The sequence below is a fragment of the Callionymus lyra genome, chromosome 2 (genome assembly GCF_982586985.1).
Source record: "Callionymus lyra chromosome 2, fCalLyr1.hap1.1, whole genome shotgun sequence".
NCBI classification, from domain to species: Eukaryota; Metazoa; Chordata; class Actinopteri; order Syngnathiformes; family Callionymidae; genus Callionymus; species Callionymus lyra.
The window spans coordinates 4,918,998-4,942,318 of NC_141819.1; the positions used below are offsets into that span (position 1 = coordinate 4,918,998).

The 23,321-nt window shown below is 34.6% G+C and overlaps 2 protein-coding genes across 2 annotated transcripts in view; both read left to right on the forward strand.

Moving 5' to 3' along the window:
- LOC148085116 (NACHT, LRR and PYD domains-containing protein 3-like) overlaps positions 1–23,321 on the forward strand; it is a 449,698-nt gene that overhangs the window by 386,111 nt on the left and 40,266 nt on the right. The gene's annotated exons all lie outside the window — the stretch shown is intronic.
- On the forward strand, positions 126–22,216 carry LOC148085128 (NLR family CARD domain-containing protein 3-like). The gene is made up of 3 exons (XM_087785507.1): positions 126–183; positions 11,590–13,441; positions 22,000–22,216. The coding sequence occupies exons 1-3, from the start codon at positions 126–128 to the stop codon at positions 22,214–22,216; spliced, it is 2,127 nt and encodes a 708-aa protein (XP_087641633.1).

A 23,321-nucleotide genomic window follows, 5' to 3' on the forward strand; every position in this document is an offset into this window, starting at 1 on the left:
GAGATAATATTCGACGAACAATTCAAATAGTCAACTCTACAAAAAACAATAAAAGGTTCATTTGGAATGGAAAAAAGCAGAGAATAAAATACACAACAATCCATTTACCCAAATAAAAAGGTGTGATGGGGCTTCCCAATCTCAAGGACTACTTTTACGCAGCACAACTGAGAAGATCAGTTGGTTTGATGAAACCTATGATGAAAATGGAAGGATATCGAATCAAAAATAAATGACCTCCCGGTCCGATCACTTCTAGTAACAGTAAAATCATAAGAAAGTTATACAATATTCTTGCTCCTATCACTCTACACACTTTACAAGAGTGGTTTGAAATAATCCAACAAGAAAAGCAGGAAAAAGAAGTAAAAAACCTAAACTGGGTGTCATATGATGATGAATTCAAACCAAACCAACACGATATGAGATTCAAAGACTGGGAAAACAAAGGAATAACAGCAACTTGAACAATAACTAAAAAGGGTTTAATGAGTTTCCAGGAGCTTAAAACGATCTGGACTAGTTAAAGATGATTTCTTTCCATACTTGCAAATAAGAGACTACTATGTAAAGCAGATACAAAGCACGAGGACCCAGGAGGACTGCTTGAATGGATCTACAATACATACAGAGGAACACAATTCAGAGATATTAGCGCCATATATAAATGTTTGAGAACAACTCACTCTTTGTCAACTCTTTATTACTCCGAGAATGAAAAGTAAATTTGACGAATCAGGTGATACATGTTGGAGGATGTGTGGAGAGAAGGTTGTCCATCATGACCACATTTTTGGCAATGTACAACAATAACTATATTCTGGGAGAATGTAAATAGAACAATTGGAACCATTCTTGTCTATTCTGTGCCAAACACAAAAAACGATGTACCTGGGAAATATAAACGATGTGTTATGTCATGTAATGTGTATCTAATGCGAATAATGTTGGTTGCATGTAAAAAAGTTACGAGAAACTGGTTCAAAGCAGAAGCTCCTGATTTGCAGCAATGGATGAACATTATGAGGGAAATACGACTCATGGAGCAATTGACCTTGAAACTCAGACTGAAAGAAACTCTGTGGACCCGGCGTTTGAAAAAAAATTGGACTTCATTTGACACTATCACTCCTAAATGACTTTTGGACTTTGAATGATGGACATTTGAAACCTGTATGTTTTATTTTGTCTAGTTTATTTATTTGTGTGTTTGTTTGTTTTTATATTTGTTTTATGTGTTTGGAGATTTAAATTATGCAAAGTGTGGAGAAAGTTAATAAAAAGGAAAGTATTAAAAGAATAAAAGTAAGAAAACGGACCCTTGAGGTACACCACAGGAGACACTGGCTGTAGAACTTGAGGTGTATCCCATGGCGACCGCAAAGGTTCTGTTTAATAGGGAGGAAGAAAACCAGCTCAGTGCAGTTTCTCTGATGCCAACCCAAGAGTTAAGACGATCTATTAAAATATTGTGGTCAACAGTGTCGAAGTTTGCAGTAAAATCTAAAATAATGAAAATCACGCTTTCCTCTTTATCAGCAGCTAAAAACAAGTCATTAGTGACTTTTAAAAGTTCAGTCTCTGTACTGTGACCGGATCTTAAACCTGATTGAAATCTTTCAAATAAATTACATGAAGACATAAAATATAAAATTTGGAGGGACACCACCTTTTCTAAGACTTTGGCTAAAAACAGGAGTTTAGAAATTGATCTAAAATGAGTAAAAACTGGTCCAGGCTGGGTTTCTTCAAACGAGGTTGAACCACAGCATGTTTAAAAGAACTGAGGAAAAGAGAGCTGAATAAAATGTGTAAAACTGTGTTAAAAACATCCTTTAAAATTTTTCGTGGGAATGACACTGAGAGCACATGAAGTGCTTTTCATCTTGGATAAAGTCTTTGCCAAAACCGGGAGGTTCAGGATTAAAGCTGTTAAAAAAGCAGGAGTAAAATGCTCTGTGAAGGAGGATGTTGAGTGAGGGTTAAAAACATGTGAGCGAGTGAGTCGGAGGAGTTCGGGGGATGGAGTAACCAGGTCCATTGTTAATAGAACAGCTTTATGGTCCGACACTCAGATATCCTTCAGTGAAACTTTGGATGGGTTGAGGCCAGTGTGTATAAAACCATGTGTGTTGGTTTATCAATAATCTGTGATAAATTAAAAGAGTCGATTGTGTCAATAAAATGGATGAGTCCTGAGTCTTGAGCAGGTTCTGACTCTGACCTTGAAGCGCCGAAGAGTCGACGGTGTTTGACGTGTCCATGACTAGCATGTAGCCGGGAGTCGTGATGTCCAAATAAAACAGTTTCAAGTAAGAACCAATTAAAACTGCAATATGAACAGTCAAAGTGACGATAAAGGTGGATATAAAACCAGTAAAAACTAGTAAAATCAATGTTGACACACTGACGTGCTGATATACATATGTGTGTAATGGATACAAGTGTGTTTGCATGCAATTGTTCTGTGTGCAGTCATTTGGAAAAAGTGTGAAGCTGACATTGTGCTTATAGTTGTGTTAATCTGGGCTGGAGTTTTGCTCCTCGAGTATAAGGTTTTTATAATTGTGTATGACTTTTGATTTTAGTGTTCATGCAATACAAAAAACTGTAACATACTTACTATGGGTGCAACACCTTTACAAGTGGGCCCAGCAGACTTCAGCTTTCCTGACTCTAAAAGTTGCCTTGTTGGTGGAAAGTGAGGCCTTTTACAGACGAGGCCTACTGCCCCCTGCTGTGTGGAGCTCATCTTTTTTTTCTCGTTGTACTAGTTGCAATGACATTAAATGAGTAAACGGAAAGAATCATTTGTAGAACCATGGTTATGAAGATAAAGGGGTTCATGTTGTTTTTGGACAAAGAAACTAGAGATCCTCAGAAATTATATATATTTTTACTTTTAATTCCCTGCAGGAGAGAAATGAAAGCACGTACAGTCAATAAAATCTTGACAATGAACCAGAACACAAGGCTTGGTAACAGTCTAACAAGAAAGACCGGTTTCATGAGTCACGTACTTTTATTTCAGTCTAACCCTTTATACCAGCGTCAGAAGGAGTTGATCAGTGTCTTGTTCCATCAGTTCTGGTCAGAAGAAGCTGAATTCTGCTCCAACATGGACCTGAGACCAAAGAGGAGGAGGAGGAGAAGAAGAAAGCTGCAGACAGGTCAGTGACTCTCTGACTCTCACACAAGTCAGCAGTTGATGAAATGAAATGAATCACAACGAGACGATCCATGTTGATGTTTTTAAACAACTGCAGCTCAATCTACAAATGATGACGCAGAAAATCTGAATCTCACCACAATCAAACAACTGTGTGTGTGTGTGTTTGTATACTGTACGTGTGAGTATTTTTTTATGTTTGTACATGTGAGTATTTGTTTTGTATCTACATTTGCGTCTGTGCTTTAATGTTTGTGTGTTTGTGTGTGTGTGTGTGTGTGTGTGTGTGTGTGTGCTTGGGTGTGTTTCTGTGTGTGTGTGTGTGCGTGCATATTTGTTTAACTTCCTGATGAGGCTTTTTCAACCACTGTGTCTAACTTGTCTATAAATATTCTTTATCAGTAAATAATATACTATTATTGTGTGTCTGTGCTGTTGTAGTGACTGTGAGTGTGATCATGTGAGTGTGTATTGTTAATATAGACCAGAAGTACCTTATAGTCGGTCACAAGCTACCAGTCGAGCCGTGACATAATATAATATGAAATAAGAAAATAGAAGAAAAGCAATCAGTGAAATAACCATTCATGTGACATGAACATCAGCCAATCAGAGCTCTCTTCTCTTTCAGTGTGAGTGCAGCAAATTTCATACTTCAGGAATAATAATGGCATTAAACTTGACTTCTTGACAGGTTTGAAGGTGTTCTATGTACATATTTACTGCTCAGATCCATGTTTATCAGAGACACATAATATCAATATTGATTATAAATAAACACATGTTTTTAGATACATGAGTGGAAATTAAATTATTCGTAAACTTAAAAATATGTTTCGTTGTTATAAGTTGTTTTCCAGGCATTTAACGCAATTTGTAAAAAACGAGAAGCAATTATAAGCAAGAAAATGTTATTTGTAAAGCGCCTTTCTAGACCAGGGCCACAAAGCGCTTTGACAATCAAAAACAATAGTTAAAATATATACTTTAAAAGATCAAGACACGTAAGAAAAACACAGGAGTCCCAGAAAATCAGGGAAATGCACAAATAAGAATGATTTAAGATGTTTGTTGAAGGAGTCAGTAGATCATCAAACACAGATGTTTCTTGAAGGAGTCAGTAGATCATCAAACACAGATGTTTCTTGAAGGAGTCAGTAGATCATCAAACACAGATGTTTCTTGAAGGAGTCAGTAGATCATCAAACACAGATGTTTCTTGAAGGAGTCAGTAGATCATCAAACACAGATGTTTCTTGAAGGAGTCAGTAGATCATCAAACACAGAGATCGTTCCCAAGTTTAGGAGCAAAATAACCAGAGTTTCAGTTTTGTCCACATGTAGCTGCAAAGTGTTTTCACTCATTATTTGATTTCTAGCAAACAATTGACTAAGTTCAGCCTCTGGGGCTCAGTTGGATCAAAAGAGCAGTAGAGCTGGATGTCATCAGAGAAAATGTGGTAAGAAACATCAGGAAATCTCTGAATGACAAGGGGAATCAAGTACAGTAAAAAATAATAAAGGACCCAAAACAGAACCTTGAGGGACTCCACACAACAGATGATTCAGACCTTGTTTAATTGCCAGATACACTGAAACTGCCCAGAAAGGTATGACGAGGACCACTGTAACACAGACCCAGACAGTCTTCATCCCTCAGTCTTCTCAGCAGGATCTGGTGATCTACTGTGTCAAAGGCTGAGGACAGATCCAAGAGAACCAGAACAGTGTATTGACCCGAGTCAGCCAACATCATGATGTCACTGGACACTTTCAATAAAGCTGTCTCCGTAGAGTGATGTTTACGGAAGCCAGACTGAAACTTCTCATGGATGTCGCTCTGATCCAGGAACAGCTGCTCAGACACCACCTTCTCCAAGATCTTGGACAAGAAAGGGAGCTTAGAAATAGGCCTAAAATTACTGAGGTCAGTCGGGTCTAAGCCTGGCTTTTTGAGTAAAGGCTCCACAATGGCATGTTTAAATGCATTGGGGAAACCCCCTGTGGAAAGGGGGAGCTATTTACTATTTTGGTAACCCAGGGGCCATGCTACAACAGTATTGTTCATAATACAAAGAAAACAAAACAAAAAAAACACAATCAAGAGAAAAGATACTATATACTATATATATAATATAGGGGGGAACTAACAAAAAAGAAAAAAAATTCCAGCAGTGAAATTATGAGGGATTATCTGGATCAGTCCAGAACATTTTATCAACATCACAGGCGATATCTTCATTAACAAGACAATGAGGGAAGAAGCCGTCCATGTCGAATCCATCCTTGAATATGGCGTTGATTAGGTTACAGACCTCCTCTGTAGAGATCGTCAGAAAATATCTATATTTTATCTTTTAATTCCCTGCAGGAGAGAAATGAAAGCACGTACAGTAAATTAAATCTTGACAATGAACCAGAACACAAGGCTTGGTAACAGTCTAACAAGAAAGACCAGTTTCATGAGTCACATACTTTTATTTCAGTCTAACCCTTTATACCAGCGTCAGAAGGAGTTGATCAGTGTCTTGTTTGGTTAGTTCTGGTCAGAAGACCAGTGACTCATTTGTCTATAAATATTCTTTATGAGCAAATAATATAACATTAACTCGTGTCTGTGCTGTTGTAGTAACTGGGAGTGTAATCATGTGAGTGTGTATTGTTAATATAGACCAGAGCTGCCTTACAGTCGGTCGCGATCTACCGAAAGATAAGCAATCGGTGCAATAACCATGTGACATGCACATCAGCCAATCAGAGCTCTCTTCTCTTTCAGTGTGTGCGCAGCAAATTTTATATTTATCAAGAATAATAATATAACAATAATATTGACTTCCTGACAGGTTTGAAGGTGTTCTATGTACATATTTACTGCTCAGATCCATGTTTATCAGAGACACATTAATATCAATATTGATTGAAAATAAACATGTTTGTAGATACATGAGTGGATAATAAATTATTTGCAAACTTAAAAATATGTTTCTCATTCACTTAATTAATTATCTTTATTTATTAAGACAACATGATCGATTTATATTGAGTTGTTTTCCAGGCATTTCACACAATTAGGAAAAAACGATAAGGAATTATAAGATTGTTTTTATAACATAACAAACACAGTGGGATCCTTCAAGTCTTCTCTACGAGAGTCACAGACGTTCTTGTGAAACAACATCACGTCAGTCAGTTATATCAAAGTGAAGCTGCAGAATGAAAGCAGCTAAAGCCGGTTTCCTTCATGTGATCACGTGATCGAAGCTATATCCTTAAAAACACACTTGTATAAATACACCATCACATAATAACTACATGCAAAGAAAACACTTTCATTTTAAAAACATAGTAAGAATAAGTGCATGTGTTGAGCAGGTGAGCCACAAATTCTAATGAAGCTCAGAGACGATCAGAGCATCATCATCATCATCATCATCATCATCATCATCATTTTCGTTTTAGTGAAAATTTAGTGTGCATGGTGCACTAAATTTCGCATACTAAGAATTGAGACACTCTTATGCACTAAAAATACTAACTTTGAGTACGCAAGTATGCGATTTGAGACACAGCACAAGAAAGGAGAAGACTGGAGCTCCAAGCAGCCTATTGTTCTCCTTCAATAATTGCAGGCAGGTGGAGCTGATGAGATGGTCTGGTCCCTCAGGTGAGTGCCGACAGGAGGGATTGAAGAAAAGGGCTGGACTTTCTTTAGGAAGATTAGCTCTAATGGCTCAAAAACAAGGACCAGAAAGCCTGAGATCTCAGTGTGGAAAGAGATTTTATCGAGTAGAGAAGCTGCTAATGCTGGATAGTGGACGCCTCATTTCATAGTTCCATCTGCGTCTGTGGATAGAAGATACCTCAGTGTAGCACTTACTACAAATATTAATAGTGAGTTGTTGTGGGACTAGAAACTAGGTTCGTAGGAAGAGCAGTAAATTGGCTAAAATAATGATTGACAAGAGAACACATCACAGACCAAAAGTTTAGTTTAGATTGCCGGCTTTATCTAATGAGAATGAAAATAGTAGTTAGAAAATGGATCCTTTAGACATTTACAGACATGACATACATACAACATAGGAACACAAACATTCGCATAAATGCAAAATGAATTCGAAGAACCTGAGTTTTACTCAGTTACCTTTTAGATTAAGAAACCTTTTTGAATCCTTTAGTCTCTAGTTAACTTAACCTTAGTTAGTTTCAGTAGTCGAGTTATTATTTCAGAGCTCTTTTGTATTCTAGTTTGAATTGTTATCCAGTAAGTTTGAAGTTATTTTGACATAACTAGTTTCTTTCAAGTATTACAACCATGAACCACAGGGCATCTCACAAAACCCACATGAGAAAATGCAGTTGCAATCAACATTTCAGTTCAAAACATTCAAGATATGCACCATAGTATGAAACATAAAATAATAAACTGTTCAAGTGTCTATTCAATCAGTTTTTAGTGCTAAACAGTCCGTTAGCAGGTAAAAGGGAAACCGTTACCCTTCCACACAACAGCGCGAAGCAGTCCACGCACTGTTCACGTAATCCAGAGGGGAAAATGCGGTTTGAACCGGAACAGTCTTACCGCGGTCCTGGAGAGTATTCCTCGGCAGGGAAAGGGGGGAAAAACTTAAACAACGGGAACGCGATGTCCACTCTCCCAAAACACGAGAGAAAAGTGTCACAAAAACACACAGTTCAGTCGTAGCTCCTAGTTGGGTTAGCTCGCCATCCACTGTTCACGAGCACGCGCTGGGTGCTTGATCTTCAAAAGAAAAACTTTTCCTCCGCGAAGTTCGTCAATGACTCAAAACTAAAACGGTAAACAAAACCACAGTCTATCGACATAGACAGAAAGGTAAAGAAAACACTTGCAATAGGAAAATAAATCGTCAAAACACGTCTCTGGCAGAGACAATCATTTGCGCACAAAATATGCAATGCTCCGAATTGTCCACATGATGGCATGGTCGTGCAAATGAAGCCTCATGAGGCTTTGCTCCAAAGATGAACTACTCGGCTGCGAGGCTTCAGTGCTTCATGAGGCTTCATCTCGCCATCACTAGTCTCTGCTCTTCTCTTAACGGTTTCTTCTCCGGAGTTCTACACGAGCGAGCGCACCTGCTCTCACTTCCTGGATTCGGTTCCGCATCACCAACTATCAGCGCTGTGATTCGCTAATGGATATCAACCTCTTAACCAATGAAAAACAACAAAATACCACGCCATGAAATAATGTTTTAAATCGTATTTATCTATTTTAGATGTTTTAATGTCAGTAATGTAAGTTATTTAAATGATGAATTTCGTGTATTTATTTATTCTAATTTATAAACTATTTATTAACCTAAGGCTTATTTCACCTGGGTTACATCTGCTCCATCTAACCCTGCCTGTAGAGGGCGCAGAACGTGTGAAGTAAAATCTGTTTTCCTCTCATGAAAACAAGACATTATGAAAGGATTGATTATAGTTTTTACACTATGAGGCGAGAACAACTTTTGATGTTGACAAGAATGTCATGAGTGTGTTTGTGTGAAGGTGAAGACTCTGCTGAGACTCATGGTGAGGACAGAGACTCCTTTAAATACCCTCAGTGTGAGGAGCACGATGAACAGACCAGCACTCAGAGGTGAGACAAGGACCTCCAAGATTGTCCTCCATGTCTTCATTCTCACTCATTCTACTTCTGTGTTCAAGATCAAAGCAGCAGCAAGAACCTGCTGGACCTGGACCAAGATCTGGACCAGAACCCTGCTGTGTGTCTCTGAAGAGTGATGCTTCAATCCCTAGAGTGATTGACTTCAGAGGAAGTGAAGAGTCTCCAGGTGTGAGGTGAGAGTGAACAAGTGTGAGTCTACCAGGTTCATACACACATTAAACCAGAGAACTTTACTTCACTCATATCACCAGCAGGGGGAGATAAAGACACAATTAAAAAGCTCATGGGTTACGGAGCTATTTTTGTCTCACTTATATTTGTAACTGTTTAGAGGGTGATCTGCAAATATTCAATGGTTGCACGTGTGTTGTGATATCCACAAATGTAAAATTAATATTTGTCACTTTTTTTTTGTATTGACAAAACATTTGTACTTGTAAATATATAATTTTAATGTACAAAACAAAAATACATTTGTAAAACTTCAAAAAATTCTGTGTGTGAAAGTACGAAGTGATTTATATTTACCTGTTGCTGTTTTTTTATAGTGTTTTTTTTTATTTTATTTTACTTATTTGTTTTTGTTCAGTGTTGAAACATTATTTATATATTTTTGCCATTAGCCAACAACGAGAGGCATCATTTTAATTAATAATTAACATTACAAAATAGGCTACCTCTCGTTTTTTTTAGTTTTATTTATCAATCAATATTCTCACATTATAGACACCAGGTAGTTTATTCTGAAGAATGTACTACCTTAGAATTGTTAAGATTTGTTAGAATACTGTATTATTAACTATTACAGAGTAGAAAGTTTTTGAGGCTTGTTACGTGAATTTCTGGAATTCCAGATTTGCATTAAAGTCAGTTAAAAGTGTGGAGTTAAAAACCCTCGACTCCAATTGTGCCACAACTTCACATAGCAGTGTCTTCTTTTTTGAGGCTGCAGACCCTAAACTTATGTGAGCACATAATACCTCCTGGACAACTGGGTGAGCAAACCGAGCGCACCTCCACAAACTGAACCAAAGCCTGGCTTGTATACATGCATTTATCTGAAGCTTTTCACAAGAGAATGATCACAAATAACGATCTCCTCAACAACACTGAACACAAATAAATAAGTGAATGGATGGCAAGTTTGCTGCTGTAGCAACAACACAATAAATAAATAACATTTATAAACATCAACACCGAGGCTCAATCCCTGAACTCCTGCTTTAAAGCTGTTGGTTCTAGTCATGATCCATTCAGGCTAGTGACGCCACTGGAGCATCAACTTGAACTAATATCAGGAGCTTCGTAAACACAGACATTTCTTTCACGCTTCGTCACTGCTACCGTAATGTTCTGTCATTACGCGCACTACAAATCTAGCGTCTGATGGTTTGACTCGGATAGTTTTTTGTTTTTTTAAGATTTCTTTATTGAATTTTCAAAGTAAAGAAAAACACCACAAATAAAGAAGGAAAAGAAAAACAAAAGATACAGACTAAACAACAAAAGCTCAGACTAAAGTTCAGTTGACATTTCTCTTCTTTCAAGGAAGTCAAATAAACTCAAAATTTAATAAATATGTCCAGCTTGTTCTTTCTAAAAAAAACATGTTCTTTCGTAAAAAGTCAATCCCTTGATCCATTTTTAGCACCTCCATGTCTTCATTCTCACTCATTCTACTTCTGTGTTCAAGATCAAAGCAGCAGCAAGAACCTGCTGGACCTGGACCAAGATCTGGACCAGAACCCTGCTGTGTGTCTCTGAAGAGTGATCATTCAATGGGGAAATGGATTGACTTCAGAGGAAGTGAAGAGTCTCCAGGTGTGAGGTGAGAGTGAACAAGTGTGAGTCTACCAGGTTCATACACACATTAAACCAGAGAACTTCACTTCACTCACATCACCAGCAGGGGGAGATAAAGACACAATTAAAAACCTCAAACGTTGCTTTCACAGTTGTAGTGCAGAGGTGGACATGTGCAGCAGTGTGAGGACATCTAGTGGTTCAGCTGGTGAATACCAGGATAGAAACCGATGAGAGTTGATCAGAGTTGTGTTTTCATCAGGATCCAGCAGGAGGAACCAGAATATTCTGGACTGTTATGAGACTTTGAAGAACAAGACCGAGAAGAATCATTTTTTATCAAAATTATATTTAAAATAAACAGTCTGGCTTGACAAGATTTAAGTTCTAATGGAGATGAAAGTGGGTTTTAAAAGGAACCTTCTAGTTTACTTTTGATCAGAACCTTCAACACAACAAGAGTTTATTTACAGTTTGATTTCATCTCTTCTTCTCAGAGTGGACCATCAGAACTCAGAGCTTCTCATTGGTCAGCAACATCCTTCACAACTGGAAATCAAACGGCTGGTATGTTCATGAGCCAGAGGAGGTCCTCATCCTAGAGGTTCCTTCTGTTCATCATCCTTCAGCTGAATCCAAGTTAAAGCTTCTGGTCTTTGTGGTTCTTGAGATGATCCACTATCACTCTGACTTTCTTCTCTGTGATTCTGTTCCAGTCACTGGAGAGAAACTTCTACAACTATATGCAGAAGGAGCTGAAGAGAGTCTGGAGGTTTGTGAGTCCAGAGACTCCACAGACTGAGGAGGAAGATGAGAAGTGGAGAAGCATCAGAGAAGAATTCCTGAAGATCACAGTTCATCTCCTGAAGGACATGGAGGAGGAGGATCTGGCCGAGCGTCTGTGGAGCAGTAAGAACATGTGAACAAACATGATGAAGATGAAGAACACTTGCATCAGATCTGAAGATTTTACTCCATTTTCACCTTCTACAATCTTCTGACTCGTGTGACTTATGTCTTCATTCAGGAAGTCTTGCTTCAGAGTGTGGAGGACGACTGAAGAGGAGCCTGCAGAAGAAGTTCCACAGTGTGTCTGAGGGGGTCACTAAAGCAGGAAACTCTGCTCCTCTGAATGAGATCTTCACTGAGCTCTACATCACTGAGGGGGGCACAGACCAGGTCAACCAGGAGCACGAGGTCCGACAGATCGAAGCAGCCACCAGGAACCAGACCAGACCAGAAACCACCATCAGACAAGAAGACCTCTTTAAAGCCTCGCCTGAACGACCAATCAGAACACTGCTGACGAAGGGCGTGGCTGGCATTGGGAAGACCCTCCTGACACAGAAGGTCACTCTGGACTGGGCTGAAGACAAAGCCCACCAGAACTTCCACTTCTTGTTTCCTTTCACCTTCAGAGAGCTGAACCTGCTGAAAGAGAAGAAGTTGAGTTTGATGGAACTTGTTCATCTTTTCTTTCCTGAAACCAGAGAATCCAGACTCAGCAGCTTTGAAGGACTCCAGCTTCTGTTCATCTTTGATGGTCTGGACGAGTGTCGACTCCCTCTGGACTTCCTCAACAGTCGGCGCCTGATAGAAGCTACAGAGTCCACCTCAGTAGACGTCCTGCTGACAAACCTCATCAGGGGGGATCTTCTTCCCTCAGCTCGTCTCTGGATCACCACACGACCTGCAGCAGCCAATCAGATCCCTCCTGAGTGTGTGGACATGGTGACAGAGGTCAGAGGGTTCAATGACCTCCAGAAGGAGGAGTACTTCAGGAAGAGGTTCAGAGATGAGGAGCAGACCAGCAGCATCATGTCTCACATCAGGAGGTCACGAAGCATCTACATCATGTGTCACATCCCGATCTTCTGCTGGATCACTGCCACAGTTCTGGACATGTTGAAGAGCACAGAGACAGGACAGCTGCCCAACACCCTGACTGAGATGTTCATCTACTTCCTGGTGGTTCAGATCAAAGTCAAGAAGCTGAAGTTCGACGGAGGATCTGGGACTGACACAGTTTGGGATCATGAGAGCAAGAAGATGATGGAGTCTCTGGGAAAACTGGCTTTTGTGCATCTGCAGAGAGGAAACTTGATCTTCTATAAGTCAGACCTCACAGAGTGTGACATCGACATCTCAGCAGCTTCAGTTTACTCAGGAGTGTTCACTCAGATCTTCAGAGAGGAGAGAGGACTGTACCAGGACAAGGTGTTCTGCTTCATCCACCTGAGTGTTCAGGAGTTTCTGGCTGCTCTTCACGTCCACCAGACCTTCATCAACTCCGGAGTCAACCTGCTGGAATCAAAAATAACATCCAAACTGACAGAAATCGACAAAAGTCAAACAGAAAGGTTCTACCAGACAGCAATAGATGAAACTCTGAAAAGTCCAAATGGACATCTGGACTTGTTCCTGCGCTTCCTTCTGGGTCTTTCTCTGCAGACCAGCCAGAGTCTCCTTCCAGGTTTGTTGACACAGACAGGAAGTAGCTCCTGGACCAATCACAACACAGCAGAGCTCATCAAGAAGAAGATCAGTGAGGATGTGTCACCAGAGAGAATCATCAACCTGTTCCACTGTCTGAATGAAGTGAAGGACACTTCTCTGGTGGAGAAGGTCCAACAGCAGATGAGATCAGGATGTCTCTCTGATCAAATGTCTTCTTCTCAGTGGTCGGCCCTGGCCTTCATCTTACTGTCCTCAGAGGAACATCTGGACGAGTTTGACCTGAAGAAATACTCTGCTTCAGACGAGGTTCTTGAGAGGCTTCTGCCGGTGGTTCAAGCTGCAAACAAAGTTCTGTAAGTTGTTCAAACATTTCTGATGATATGAACTAAACATGAATGTTTGATTTACTCTTTGATGATTGTTGTGTTTGTCATCGTGTTTAACAAACTGATCCTAATTTAGACAAACCTTCCTCAAATATTCATACAATATGTGATTTTATGATGTAACTAGTTCAGTCTTGTCAAATAGAGAATTGAAAAGTAAAGATGTTACGTAGTTTATAAAAATATCATCTTAATAAATCATTGTAATGATAAACAAACAAGCGTCAACTTTAAATGAAAATGAATAATAATCAAAACGACATATTTAAAACATGTGGCCTCATTAATTATACTGCGTATACACAAATGAATGTGTACGCAACATTTATTTATAGAAAATAAACTTAAGTTAGCATGTGTGACCTTCACAGCAGCTCTGAGCCTGATTTCTACAAAATCTTCATCTTAAATTCACATGAAGTTTCTTGAATGAAACAAAACCACGAAGGTTACATCAATAAAAATGCAGCTTTATTTAACTTTACTGTTTCATACAAAAGGTCAACTCTTGTCTTTTTCTCAGGAAATGTGTTCTATAAAAATAAATAATAAAATCAAAGGGGTTCGTCTTCATAATCCTCTTTGTCCGACTGTGTGTATTTAATTTAAAATATTCATGTCAGGTATAACTTTAAGATTCTTTTTAAATATTCTCATAAATGTCACTTCCTGTTGGAGCAGTTGAATCTATTTTCAGCTCATGAACTGAATATTGAAAAACATTTGCTTTGTTTCTTATGCAAGTAGATCAGTGTCATCAGAGAATTGAAGGATTGAATTTAACATTCAATTTTATTAAAATGATGTATTTTTTTAACCATAGAAATATTTTCTGAATCATTTAATTAAATAATTTGAATATATATTATATATTGGATTTTAAACACTTTCACATTTGTATATTAAATTAAAAAAGCCACTTGTCAAAAATATTGAATCTTGAATTTTTTTCATTTTATTTATTACTAAAATAACAATATTAAACTATAAATAAACTCTTTCAATTCTTGTCAAATAGAAAATTAAAAAAATGTCACTTGTTGATGAAACTCGTCTCTTTCACAGGCTGAACAACTGTGGACTGTCAGAGAGAAGTTGTTCACTTCTGTCCTCAGTCCTCAGCTCTCCGTCCTCTAGTCTGACTCTACTGGACCTGAGTGACAACAAGCTGCAGGATCCAGGAGTGGAGCTGCTGTCTGCTGGACTGAAGAGTCCACACTGTCACCTGGAGACTCTCAGGTCAGAACATCATCTTTTCTACATCATCAAAGCTCAAATGTAAAGTCAGAGGTGGAAACACGAGTCAAAGTCTGTCATCACTTTGTTCTTCAGTGAAGCAGCTCATAGATACATTTGTATGTTTGTGTAGCAGGTAAAGATGTTACGTAGTTTATAAAAATATCCTCTTAATAAATCATTGTAATGATAAACAAACAAGCGTCAACTTTAAATGAAAATGAATAATAATCAAAACAACAGTCCTTCATATTCTTTATCCAGTGTTCTCGCGTCATCTGTCTCGTAGAAGACAAAACACTTTAGAGTGGAATCTTGAGGTTTGTCTTTCATTTGTTTTCTTTGTTTGTTTTTTCCACCGTTGTTGTCTCTGTTCTTCTCTTATGGTTCATCTGTTGTTCATGAGGTCTACGACTATTTTAACAGTCGACTGCTCACCAAATATTCAACCATTAAGTCGACTAATCGCATCATTCTTACATTTTTCTTCAATTTATCATGAAGTTTCTTTGATGAAACAAAACTACTTTACTTACTTTAAGCTTCTTTTGAAGCTAAATATGTTCATAAATGTTCATTGAAGCCATAAGTTTTGTTTGTCATGTCTTTTACTGAGACTCCAATTCATTCAGCAACAGTCCAAACCAACAGAGTCAAAACAACCATCAACGGAGACTTAAAACATAAACAAAAAAACAGCAGATCTTTGTTCACTTAATAAGTATTTTGTACACGTCAGTATAAATGTCACTTCCTGTTGGAGCAGTTGAATCTATTTTCAGCTCATGAACTGAATATTGAAAAACATTTGTTTTGTTTCTTATGCAAGTAGATCAGTGTCATCAGAGAATTGAAGGATTGAATTTAACATTTAATTTTATTAAAATGTTCTATTTTTTTAACCATAGAATTATTTTCTGAAAAATTTAATTCAATAATTTAAATATTGAAAGGTTGGTTTTGTTTTCATTGAATAATGGAAACATTTTTTAGACATAAAGTTTAATATATATATAATATATTGGATTTTAAACACGTTTAAAAAAATAATGTAAAAGGATACTTGTTAAAAATATTGAATCTCGATTTTTTTAATTTATGATTCCATACCAGCATTTATATAATGTCTGTGTTTTGAAGAGGTAAAAAATATTTATATTTTAATGTTGTAGTTTTGAAGAGTTAAAAAACATTTATATTTTAATGTTGTTGTTTTGAAGAGGTACAAAATATTTATATTTTACAACTTTTTCGAGCCTTCAAAAAACAACATTTTACACATTTGGGCAACAATGTTTTAATGTTATAGTTTTGAAGAGGTACAAAAAAACTACAACATTAAAATATAAATATTTTTTACCTCTTCAAAACTACAACATTAAAATATAAATGTTTTTTAACTCTTCAAAACTACAACATTAAAATATAAATGTTTTTTAACTCTTCAAAACTACAACATTAAAATATAAATGTTTTTTAACTCTTCAAAACTACAACATTAAAATATAAATGTTTTTTAACTCTTCAAAACTACAACATTAAAATATAAATGTTTTTTAACTCTTCAAAACTACAACATTAAAATATAAATGTTTTTTAACTCTTCAAAACTACAACATTAAAATGTAAATGTTTTTTAACTCTTCAAAACTACAACATTAAAATATAAATGTTTTTTAACTCTTCAAAACTACAACATTAAAATATAAATGTTTTTTAACTCTTCAAAACTACAACATTAAAATATAAATGTTTTTTATCTCTTCAAAACTACAACATTAAAATATAAATGTTTTTTACCTCTTCAAAACTCCAGGGTTAAAATTTATATTGGATTTTAAACACTTTGACATTTTTATGAATTTAAAAGGATTAGTAAGCAGACAACAAACCACAACTGAAGATCTTATCAATGGAAATAGTTGAGTTTGTCTTTAAATAAACTCTTTCAATTCTTGTCAAATAGAAAATTGAAAAAGTCACTTGTTGATGAAACTCGTCTCTTTCACAGGCTGAGCAACTGTCGACTGTCAGAGAGAAGTTGTTCACTTCTGTCCTCAGTCCTCAGCTCTCCGTCCTCTAGTCTGACTCTACTGGACCTGAGTGACAACAACCTGCAGGATCCAGGAGTGGAGCTGCTGTCTGCTGGACTGAAGAGTCCACACTGTCACCTGGAGACTCTCAGGTCAGAACATCATCTTTTCTACATCATCAAAGCTCAAATGTAAAGTCAGAGGTGGAAACACGAGTCAAAGTCTGTCATCACTTTGTTCTTCAGTGAAGCAGCTCATAGATACATTTGTATGTTTGTGTAGCAGGTAAAGATGTTACGTAGTTTATAAAAATATCATCTTAATAAATCATTGTAATGATAAACAAACAAGCGTCAACTTTAAATGAAAATGAATAATAATCAAAACAACAGTCCTTCATATTCTTTATCCAGTGTTCTCGCGTCATCTGTCTCGTAGAAGACAAAACACTTTAGAGTGGAATCTTGAGGTTTGTCTTTGATTTGTTTTCATTGTTTGTTTTTTCCACCGTTGTTGTCTCTGTTCTTCTCTTATGGTTCATCTGTTGTTCATGAGGTCTACGACTATTTTAACAGTCGACTGCTCACCAAATATTCAACCATTAAGTCGACTAATCGCATCATTCTTACATTTTTCTTCAATTTATCATGAAGTTTCTTTGATGAAACAAAACTACTTTACTTACTTTAAGCTTCTTTTGAAGCTAAATATGTTCATAAATGTTCATTGAAGCCATAAGTTTTGTTTGTCATGTCTTTTACTGAGACTCCAATTCATTCAGCAACAGTTCAAACCAACAGAGTCAAAACAACCATCAACGGAGACTTAAAACATAAACAAAAAAACAGCAGATCTTTGTTCACTTAATAAGTATTTTGTACACGTCAGTATAAATGTCACTTCCTGTTGGAGCAGTTGAATCTATTTTCAGCTCATGAACTGAATATTGAAAAACATTTGCTTTGTTTCTTATGCAAGTAGATCAGTGTCATCAGAGAATTGAAGGATTGAATTTAATATTTAATTTTATTGAAATGTTCTATTTTTTTAACCATAGAATTATTTTTTGAATAATTTAATTCAATAATTTAAATATTGAAAGGTTGGTTTTGTTTTCATTGAATAATGGAAATTCTTTTTAGACATAGAGTTTAATATATATATTATATATTGGATTTTAAACACGTTTAAAAAATAGATTTAAAAGGATACTTGTTAAAAATATTGAATCTCGATTTTTTAAATTTATAATTCCATACCAGCATTTTTATAATGTCTGTGTTTTGAAGAGGTAAAAAAAAGAGGTAAAAAATATTTATATTTTAATGTTGTAGATTTGAAGAGTTAAAATATATATATATATATATATATATATATATTAATGTTGTAGATTTGAAGACGTAAAATAAAATAAAATAAAATAAAAATACAACTTTAAAATATTATTATTATTATTATTTTTTTTACCTCTTCAAAACTCCAACATTAAGAAGAGGTACAAAATATTTATATTTTACAACTTTTTTGAGCCTTCAAAAAACAACATTTTACACATTTGGGCAACAATTTTTTAATGTTATAGTTTTCAAGAGGTACAAAAAAACTACAACATTAAAATATAAATATTTTTTACCTCTTCAAAAGTACAACATTAAAATATAAATATTTTTTAACTCTTCAAAACTACAACATTAAAATATAAATATTTTTTACCTCTTCAAAAGTACAACATTAAAATATAAATATTTTTTAACTCTTCAAAACTACAACATTAAAATATAAATGTTTTTTAACTCTTCAAAACTACAACATTAAAATATAAATATTTTTTAACTCTTCAAAACTACAACATTAAAATATAAATATTTTTTTACTCTTCAAAACTACAACATTAAAATATAAATGTTTTTTAACTCTTCAAAACTACAACATTAAAATATAAATATTTTGTATCTCTTCAAAACTACAACATTAAAATAATATTATTATTATTTTTTTTTTTTTACCTCTTCAAAACTACATTAAAATATAAATATTTTTTACCTCTTCAAAACTCCAGGGTTAAAATTTCTATTGGATTTTAAACACTTTGACATTTTTATAATGAATTTAAAAGGATACTTGTTGACAACAATATTAAACTATATGGTTGAAAAAAAACTTAACTCAATTAAAAAATATTGTTATTATTATTCAATTAAATTAATAAAACCTTTAATATACAAAGCATTTAATTATTTAATCTTCAATTATTCAAAAAAGTAATTCAACAGTTGAAAGGTTGAAACCATTCAATATTGTGATGGAACTGATATACTTCCATAGTTTCTCTTCATCTGGTCCATCAACATCAAATCAACCATAACATGAACACATTCAATCAAACACTTGTTGATGTTCAAAAGTCCAGCATGAATCAATGACGTGTCAATAGTTGGTATCAAAGGTTTGAAAGAAACTTTGACTGAACTATATTAGAGAGGAAGCAGACAACAAACCACAACTGAAGATCTTATCAATGGAAATAGTTGAGTTTGTCTTTAAATAAACTCTTTCAATTCTTGTCAAATAGAAAATTGAAAAAGTCACTTGTTGATGAAACTCGTCTCTTTCACAGGCTGAGCTGGTGTGGACTATCAGAGAGAAGTTGTTCACTTCTGTCCTCAGTCCTCAGCTCTCCGTCCTCTAGTCTGACTCTACTGGACCTGAGTGACAACAAGCTGCAGGATCCAGGAGTGGAGCTGCTGTCTGCTGGACTGAAGAGTCCACACTGTCACCTGGAGACTCTCAGGTCAGAACATCATCTTTTCTACATCATCAAAGCTCAAATGTAAAGTCAGAGGTGGAAACACGAGTCAAAGTCTGTCATCACTTTGTTCTTCAGTGAAGCAGCTCATAGATACATTTGTATGTTTGTGTAGCAGGTAAAGATGTTACGTAGTTTATAAAAATATCATCTTAATAAATCATTGTAATGATAAACAAACAAGCGTCAACTTTAAATGAAAATGAATAATAATCAAAACAACAGTCCTTCATATTCTTTATCCAGTGTTCTCGCGTCATCTGTCTCGTAGAAGACAAAACACTTTAGAGTGGAATCTTGAGGTTTGTCTTTGATTTGTTTTCATTGTTTGTTTTTTCCACCGTTGTTGTCTCTGTTCTTCTCTTATGGTTCATCTGTTGTTCATGAGGTCTACGACTATTTTAACAGTCGACTGCTCACCAAATATTCAACCATTAAGTCGACTAATCGCATCATTCTTACATTTTTCTTCAATTTATCATGAAGTTTCTTTGATGAAACAAAACTACTTTACTTACTTTAAGCTTCTTTTGAAGCTAAATATGTTCATAAATGTTCATTGAAGCCATAAGTTTTGTTTGTCATGTCTTTTACTGAGACTCCAATTCATTCAGCAACAGTCCAAACCAACAGAGTCAAAACAACCATCAACGGAGACTTAAAACATAAACAAAAAAACAGCAGATCTTTGTTCACTTAATAAGTATTTTGTACACGTCAGTATAAATGTCACTTCCTGTTGGAGCAGTTGAATCTATTTTCAGCTCATGAACTGAATATTGAAAAACATTTGCTTTGTTTCTTATGCAAGTAGATCAGTGTCATCAGAGAATTGAAGGATTGAATTTAATATTTAATTTTATTGAAATGTTCTATTTTTTTAACCATAGAATTATTTTTTGAATAATTTAATTCAATAATTTAAATATTGAAAGGTTGGTTTTGTTTTCATTGAATAATGGAAATTCTTTTTAGACATAGAGTTTAATATATATATTATATATTGGATTTTAAACACGTTTAAAAAATAGATTTAAAAGGATACTTGTTAAAAATATTGAATCTCGATTTTTTAAATTTATAATTCCATACCAGCATTTTTATAATGTCTGTGTTTTGAAGAGGTAAAAAAAAGAGGTAAAAAATATTTATATTTTAATGTTGTAGATTTGAAGAGTTAAAATATATATATATATATATATATATATATATTAATGTTGTAGATTTGAAGACGTAAAATAAAATAAAATAAAATAAAAATACAACTTTAAAATATTATTATTATTATTATTTTTTTTACCTCTTCAAAACTCCAACATTAAGAAGAGGTACAAAATATTTATATTTTACAACTTTTTTGAGCCTTCAAAAAACAACATTTTACACATTTGGGCAACAATTTTTTAATGTTATAGTTTTCAAGAGGTACAAAAAAACTACAACATTAAAATATAAATATTTTTTACCTCTTCAAAAGTACAACATTAAAATATAAATATTTTTTAACTCTTCAAAACTACAACATTAAAATATAAATATTTTTTACCTCTTCAAAAGTACAACATTAAAATATAAATATTTTTTAACTCTTCAAAACTACAACATTAAAATATAAATGTTTTTTAACTCTTCAAAACTACAACATTAAAATATAAATATTTTTTAACTCTTCAAAACTACAACATTAAAATATAAATATTTTTTTACTCTTCAAAACTACAACATTAAAATATAAATGTTTTTTAACTCTTCAAAACTACAACATTAAAATATAAATATTTTGTATCTCTTCAAAACTACAACATTAAAATAATATTATTATTTTTTTTTTTTTTTTACCTCTTCAAAACTACATTAAAATATAAATATTTTTTACCTCTTCAAAACTCCAGGGTTAAAATTTCTATTGGATTTTAAACACTTTGACATTTTTATAATGAATTTAAAAGGATACTTGTTGACAACAATATTAAACTATATGGTTGAAAAAAAACTTAACTCAATTAAAAAATATTGTTTTTATTATTCAATTAAATTAATAAAACCTTTAATATACAAAGCATTTAATTATTTAATCTTCAATTATTCAAAAAAGTAATTCAACAGTTGAAAGGTTGAAACCATTCAATATTGTGATGGAACTGATATACTTCCATAGTTTCTCTTCATCTGGTCCATCAACATCAAATCAACCATAACATGAACACATTCAATCAAACACTTGTTGATGTTCAAAAGTCCAGCATGAATCAATGACGTGTCAATAGTTGGTATCAAAGGTTTGAAAGAAACTTTGACTGAACTATATTAGAGAGGAAGCAGACAACAAACCACAACTGAAGATCTTATCAATGGAAATAGTTGAGTTTGTCTTTAAATAAACTCTTTCAATTCTTGTCAAATAGAAAATTGAAAAAGTCACTTGTTGATGAAACTCGTCTCTTTCACAGGCTGAGCAACTGTGGACTGTCAGAGAGAAGTTGTTCACTTCTGTCCTCAGTCCTCAGCTCTCCGTCCTCTAGTCTGACTCTACTGGACCTGAGTGACAACAAGCTGCAGGATCCAGGAGTGGAGCTGCTGTCTGCTGGACTGAAGAGTCCACACTGTCACCTGGAGACTCTCAGGTCAGAACATCATCTTTTCTACATCATCAAAGCTCAAATGTAAAGTCAGAGGTGGAAACACGAGTCAAAGTCTGTCATCACTTTGTTCTTCAGTGAAGCAGCTCATAGATACATTTGTATGTTTGTGTAGCAGGTAAAGATGTTACGTAGTTTATAAAAATATCATCTTAATAAATCATTGTAATGATAAACAAACAAGCGTCAACTTTAAATGAAAATGAATAATAATCAAAACAACAGTCCTTCATATTCTTTATCCAGTGTTCTCGCGTCATCTGTCTCGTAGAAGACAAAACACTTTAGAGTGGAATCTTGAGGTTTGTCTTTGATTTGTTTTCTTTGTTTGTTTTTTCCACCGTTGTTGTCTCTGTTCTTCTCTTATGGTTCATCTGTTGTTCATGAGGTCTACGACTATTTTAACAGTCGACTGGTCACCAAATATTCAACCATTAAGTCGACTAATCGCATCATTCTTACATTTTTCTTCAATTTATCATGAAGTTTCTTTAATGAAACAAAACTACTTTACTTACTTTAAGCTTCTTTTGAAGCTAAATATGTTCATAAATGTTCATTGAAGCCAATAAGTTTTGTTTGTCATGTCTTTTACTGAGACTCCAATTCATTCAGCAACAGTCCAAACCAACAGAGTCAAAACAACCATCAACGGAGACTTAAAACATAAACAAAAAAACAGCAGATCTTTGTTCACTTAATAAGTATTTTGTACACGTCAGTATAAATGTCACTTCCTGTTGGAGCAGTTGAATCTATTTTCAGCTCATGAACTGAATATTGAAAAACATTTGTTTTGTTTCTTATGCAAGTAGATCAGTGTCATCAGAGAATTGAAGGATTGAATTTAACATTTAATTTTATTAAAATGTTCTATTTTTTTAACCATAGAATTATTTTCTGAAAAATTTAATTCAATAATTTAAATATTGAAAGGTTGGTTTTGTTTTCATTGAATAATGGAAACATTTTTTAGACATAAAGTTTAATATATATATAATATATTGGATTTTAAACACGTTTAAAAAAATAATGTAAAAGGATACTTGTTAAAAATATTGAATCTCGATTTTTTTAATTTATGATTCCATACCAGCATTTATATAATGTCTGTGTTTTGAAGAGGTAAAAAA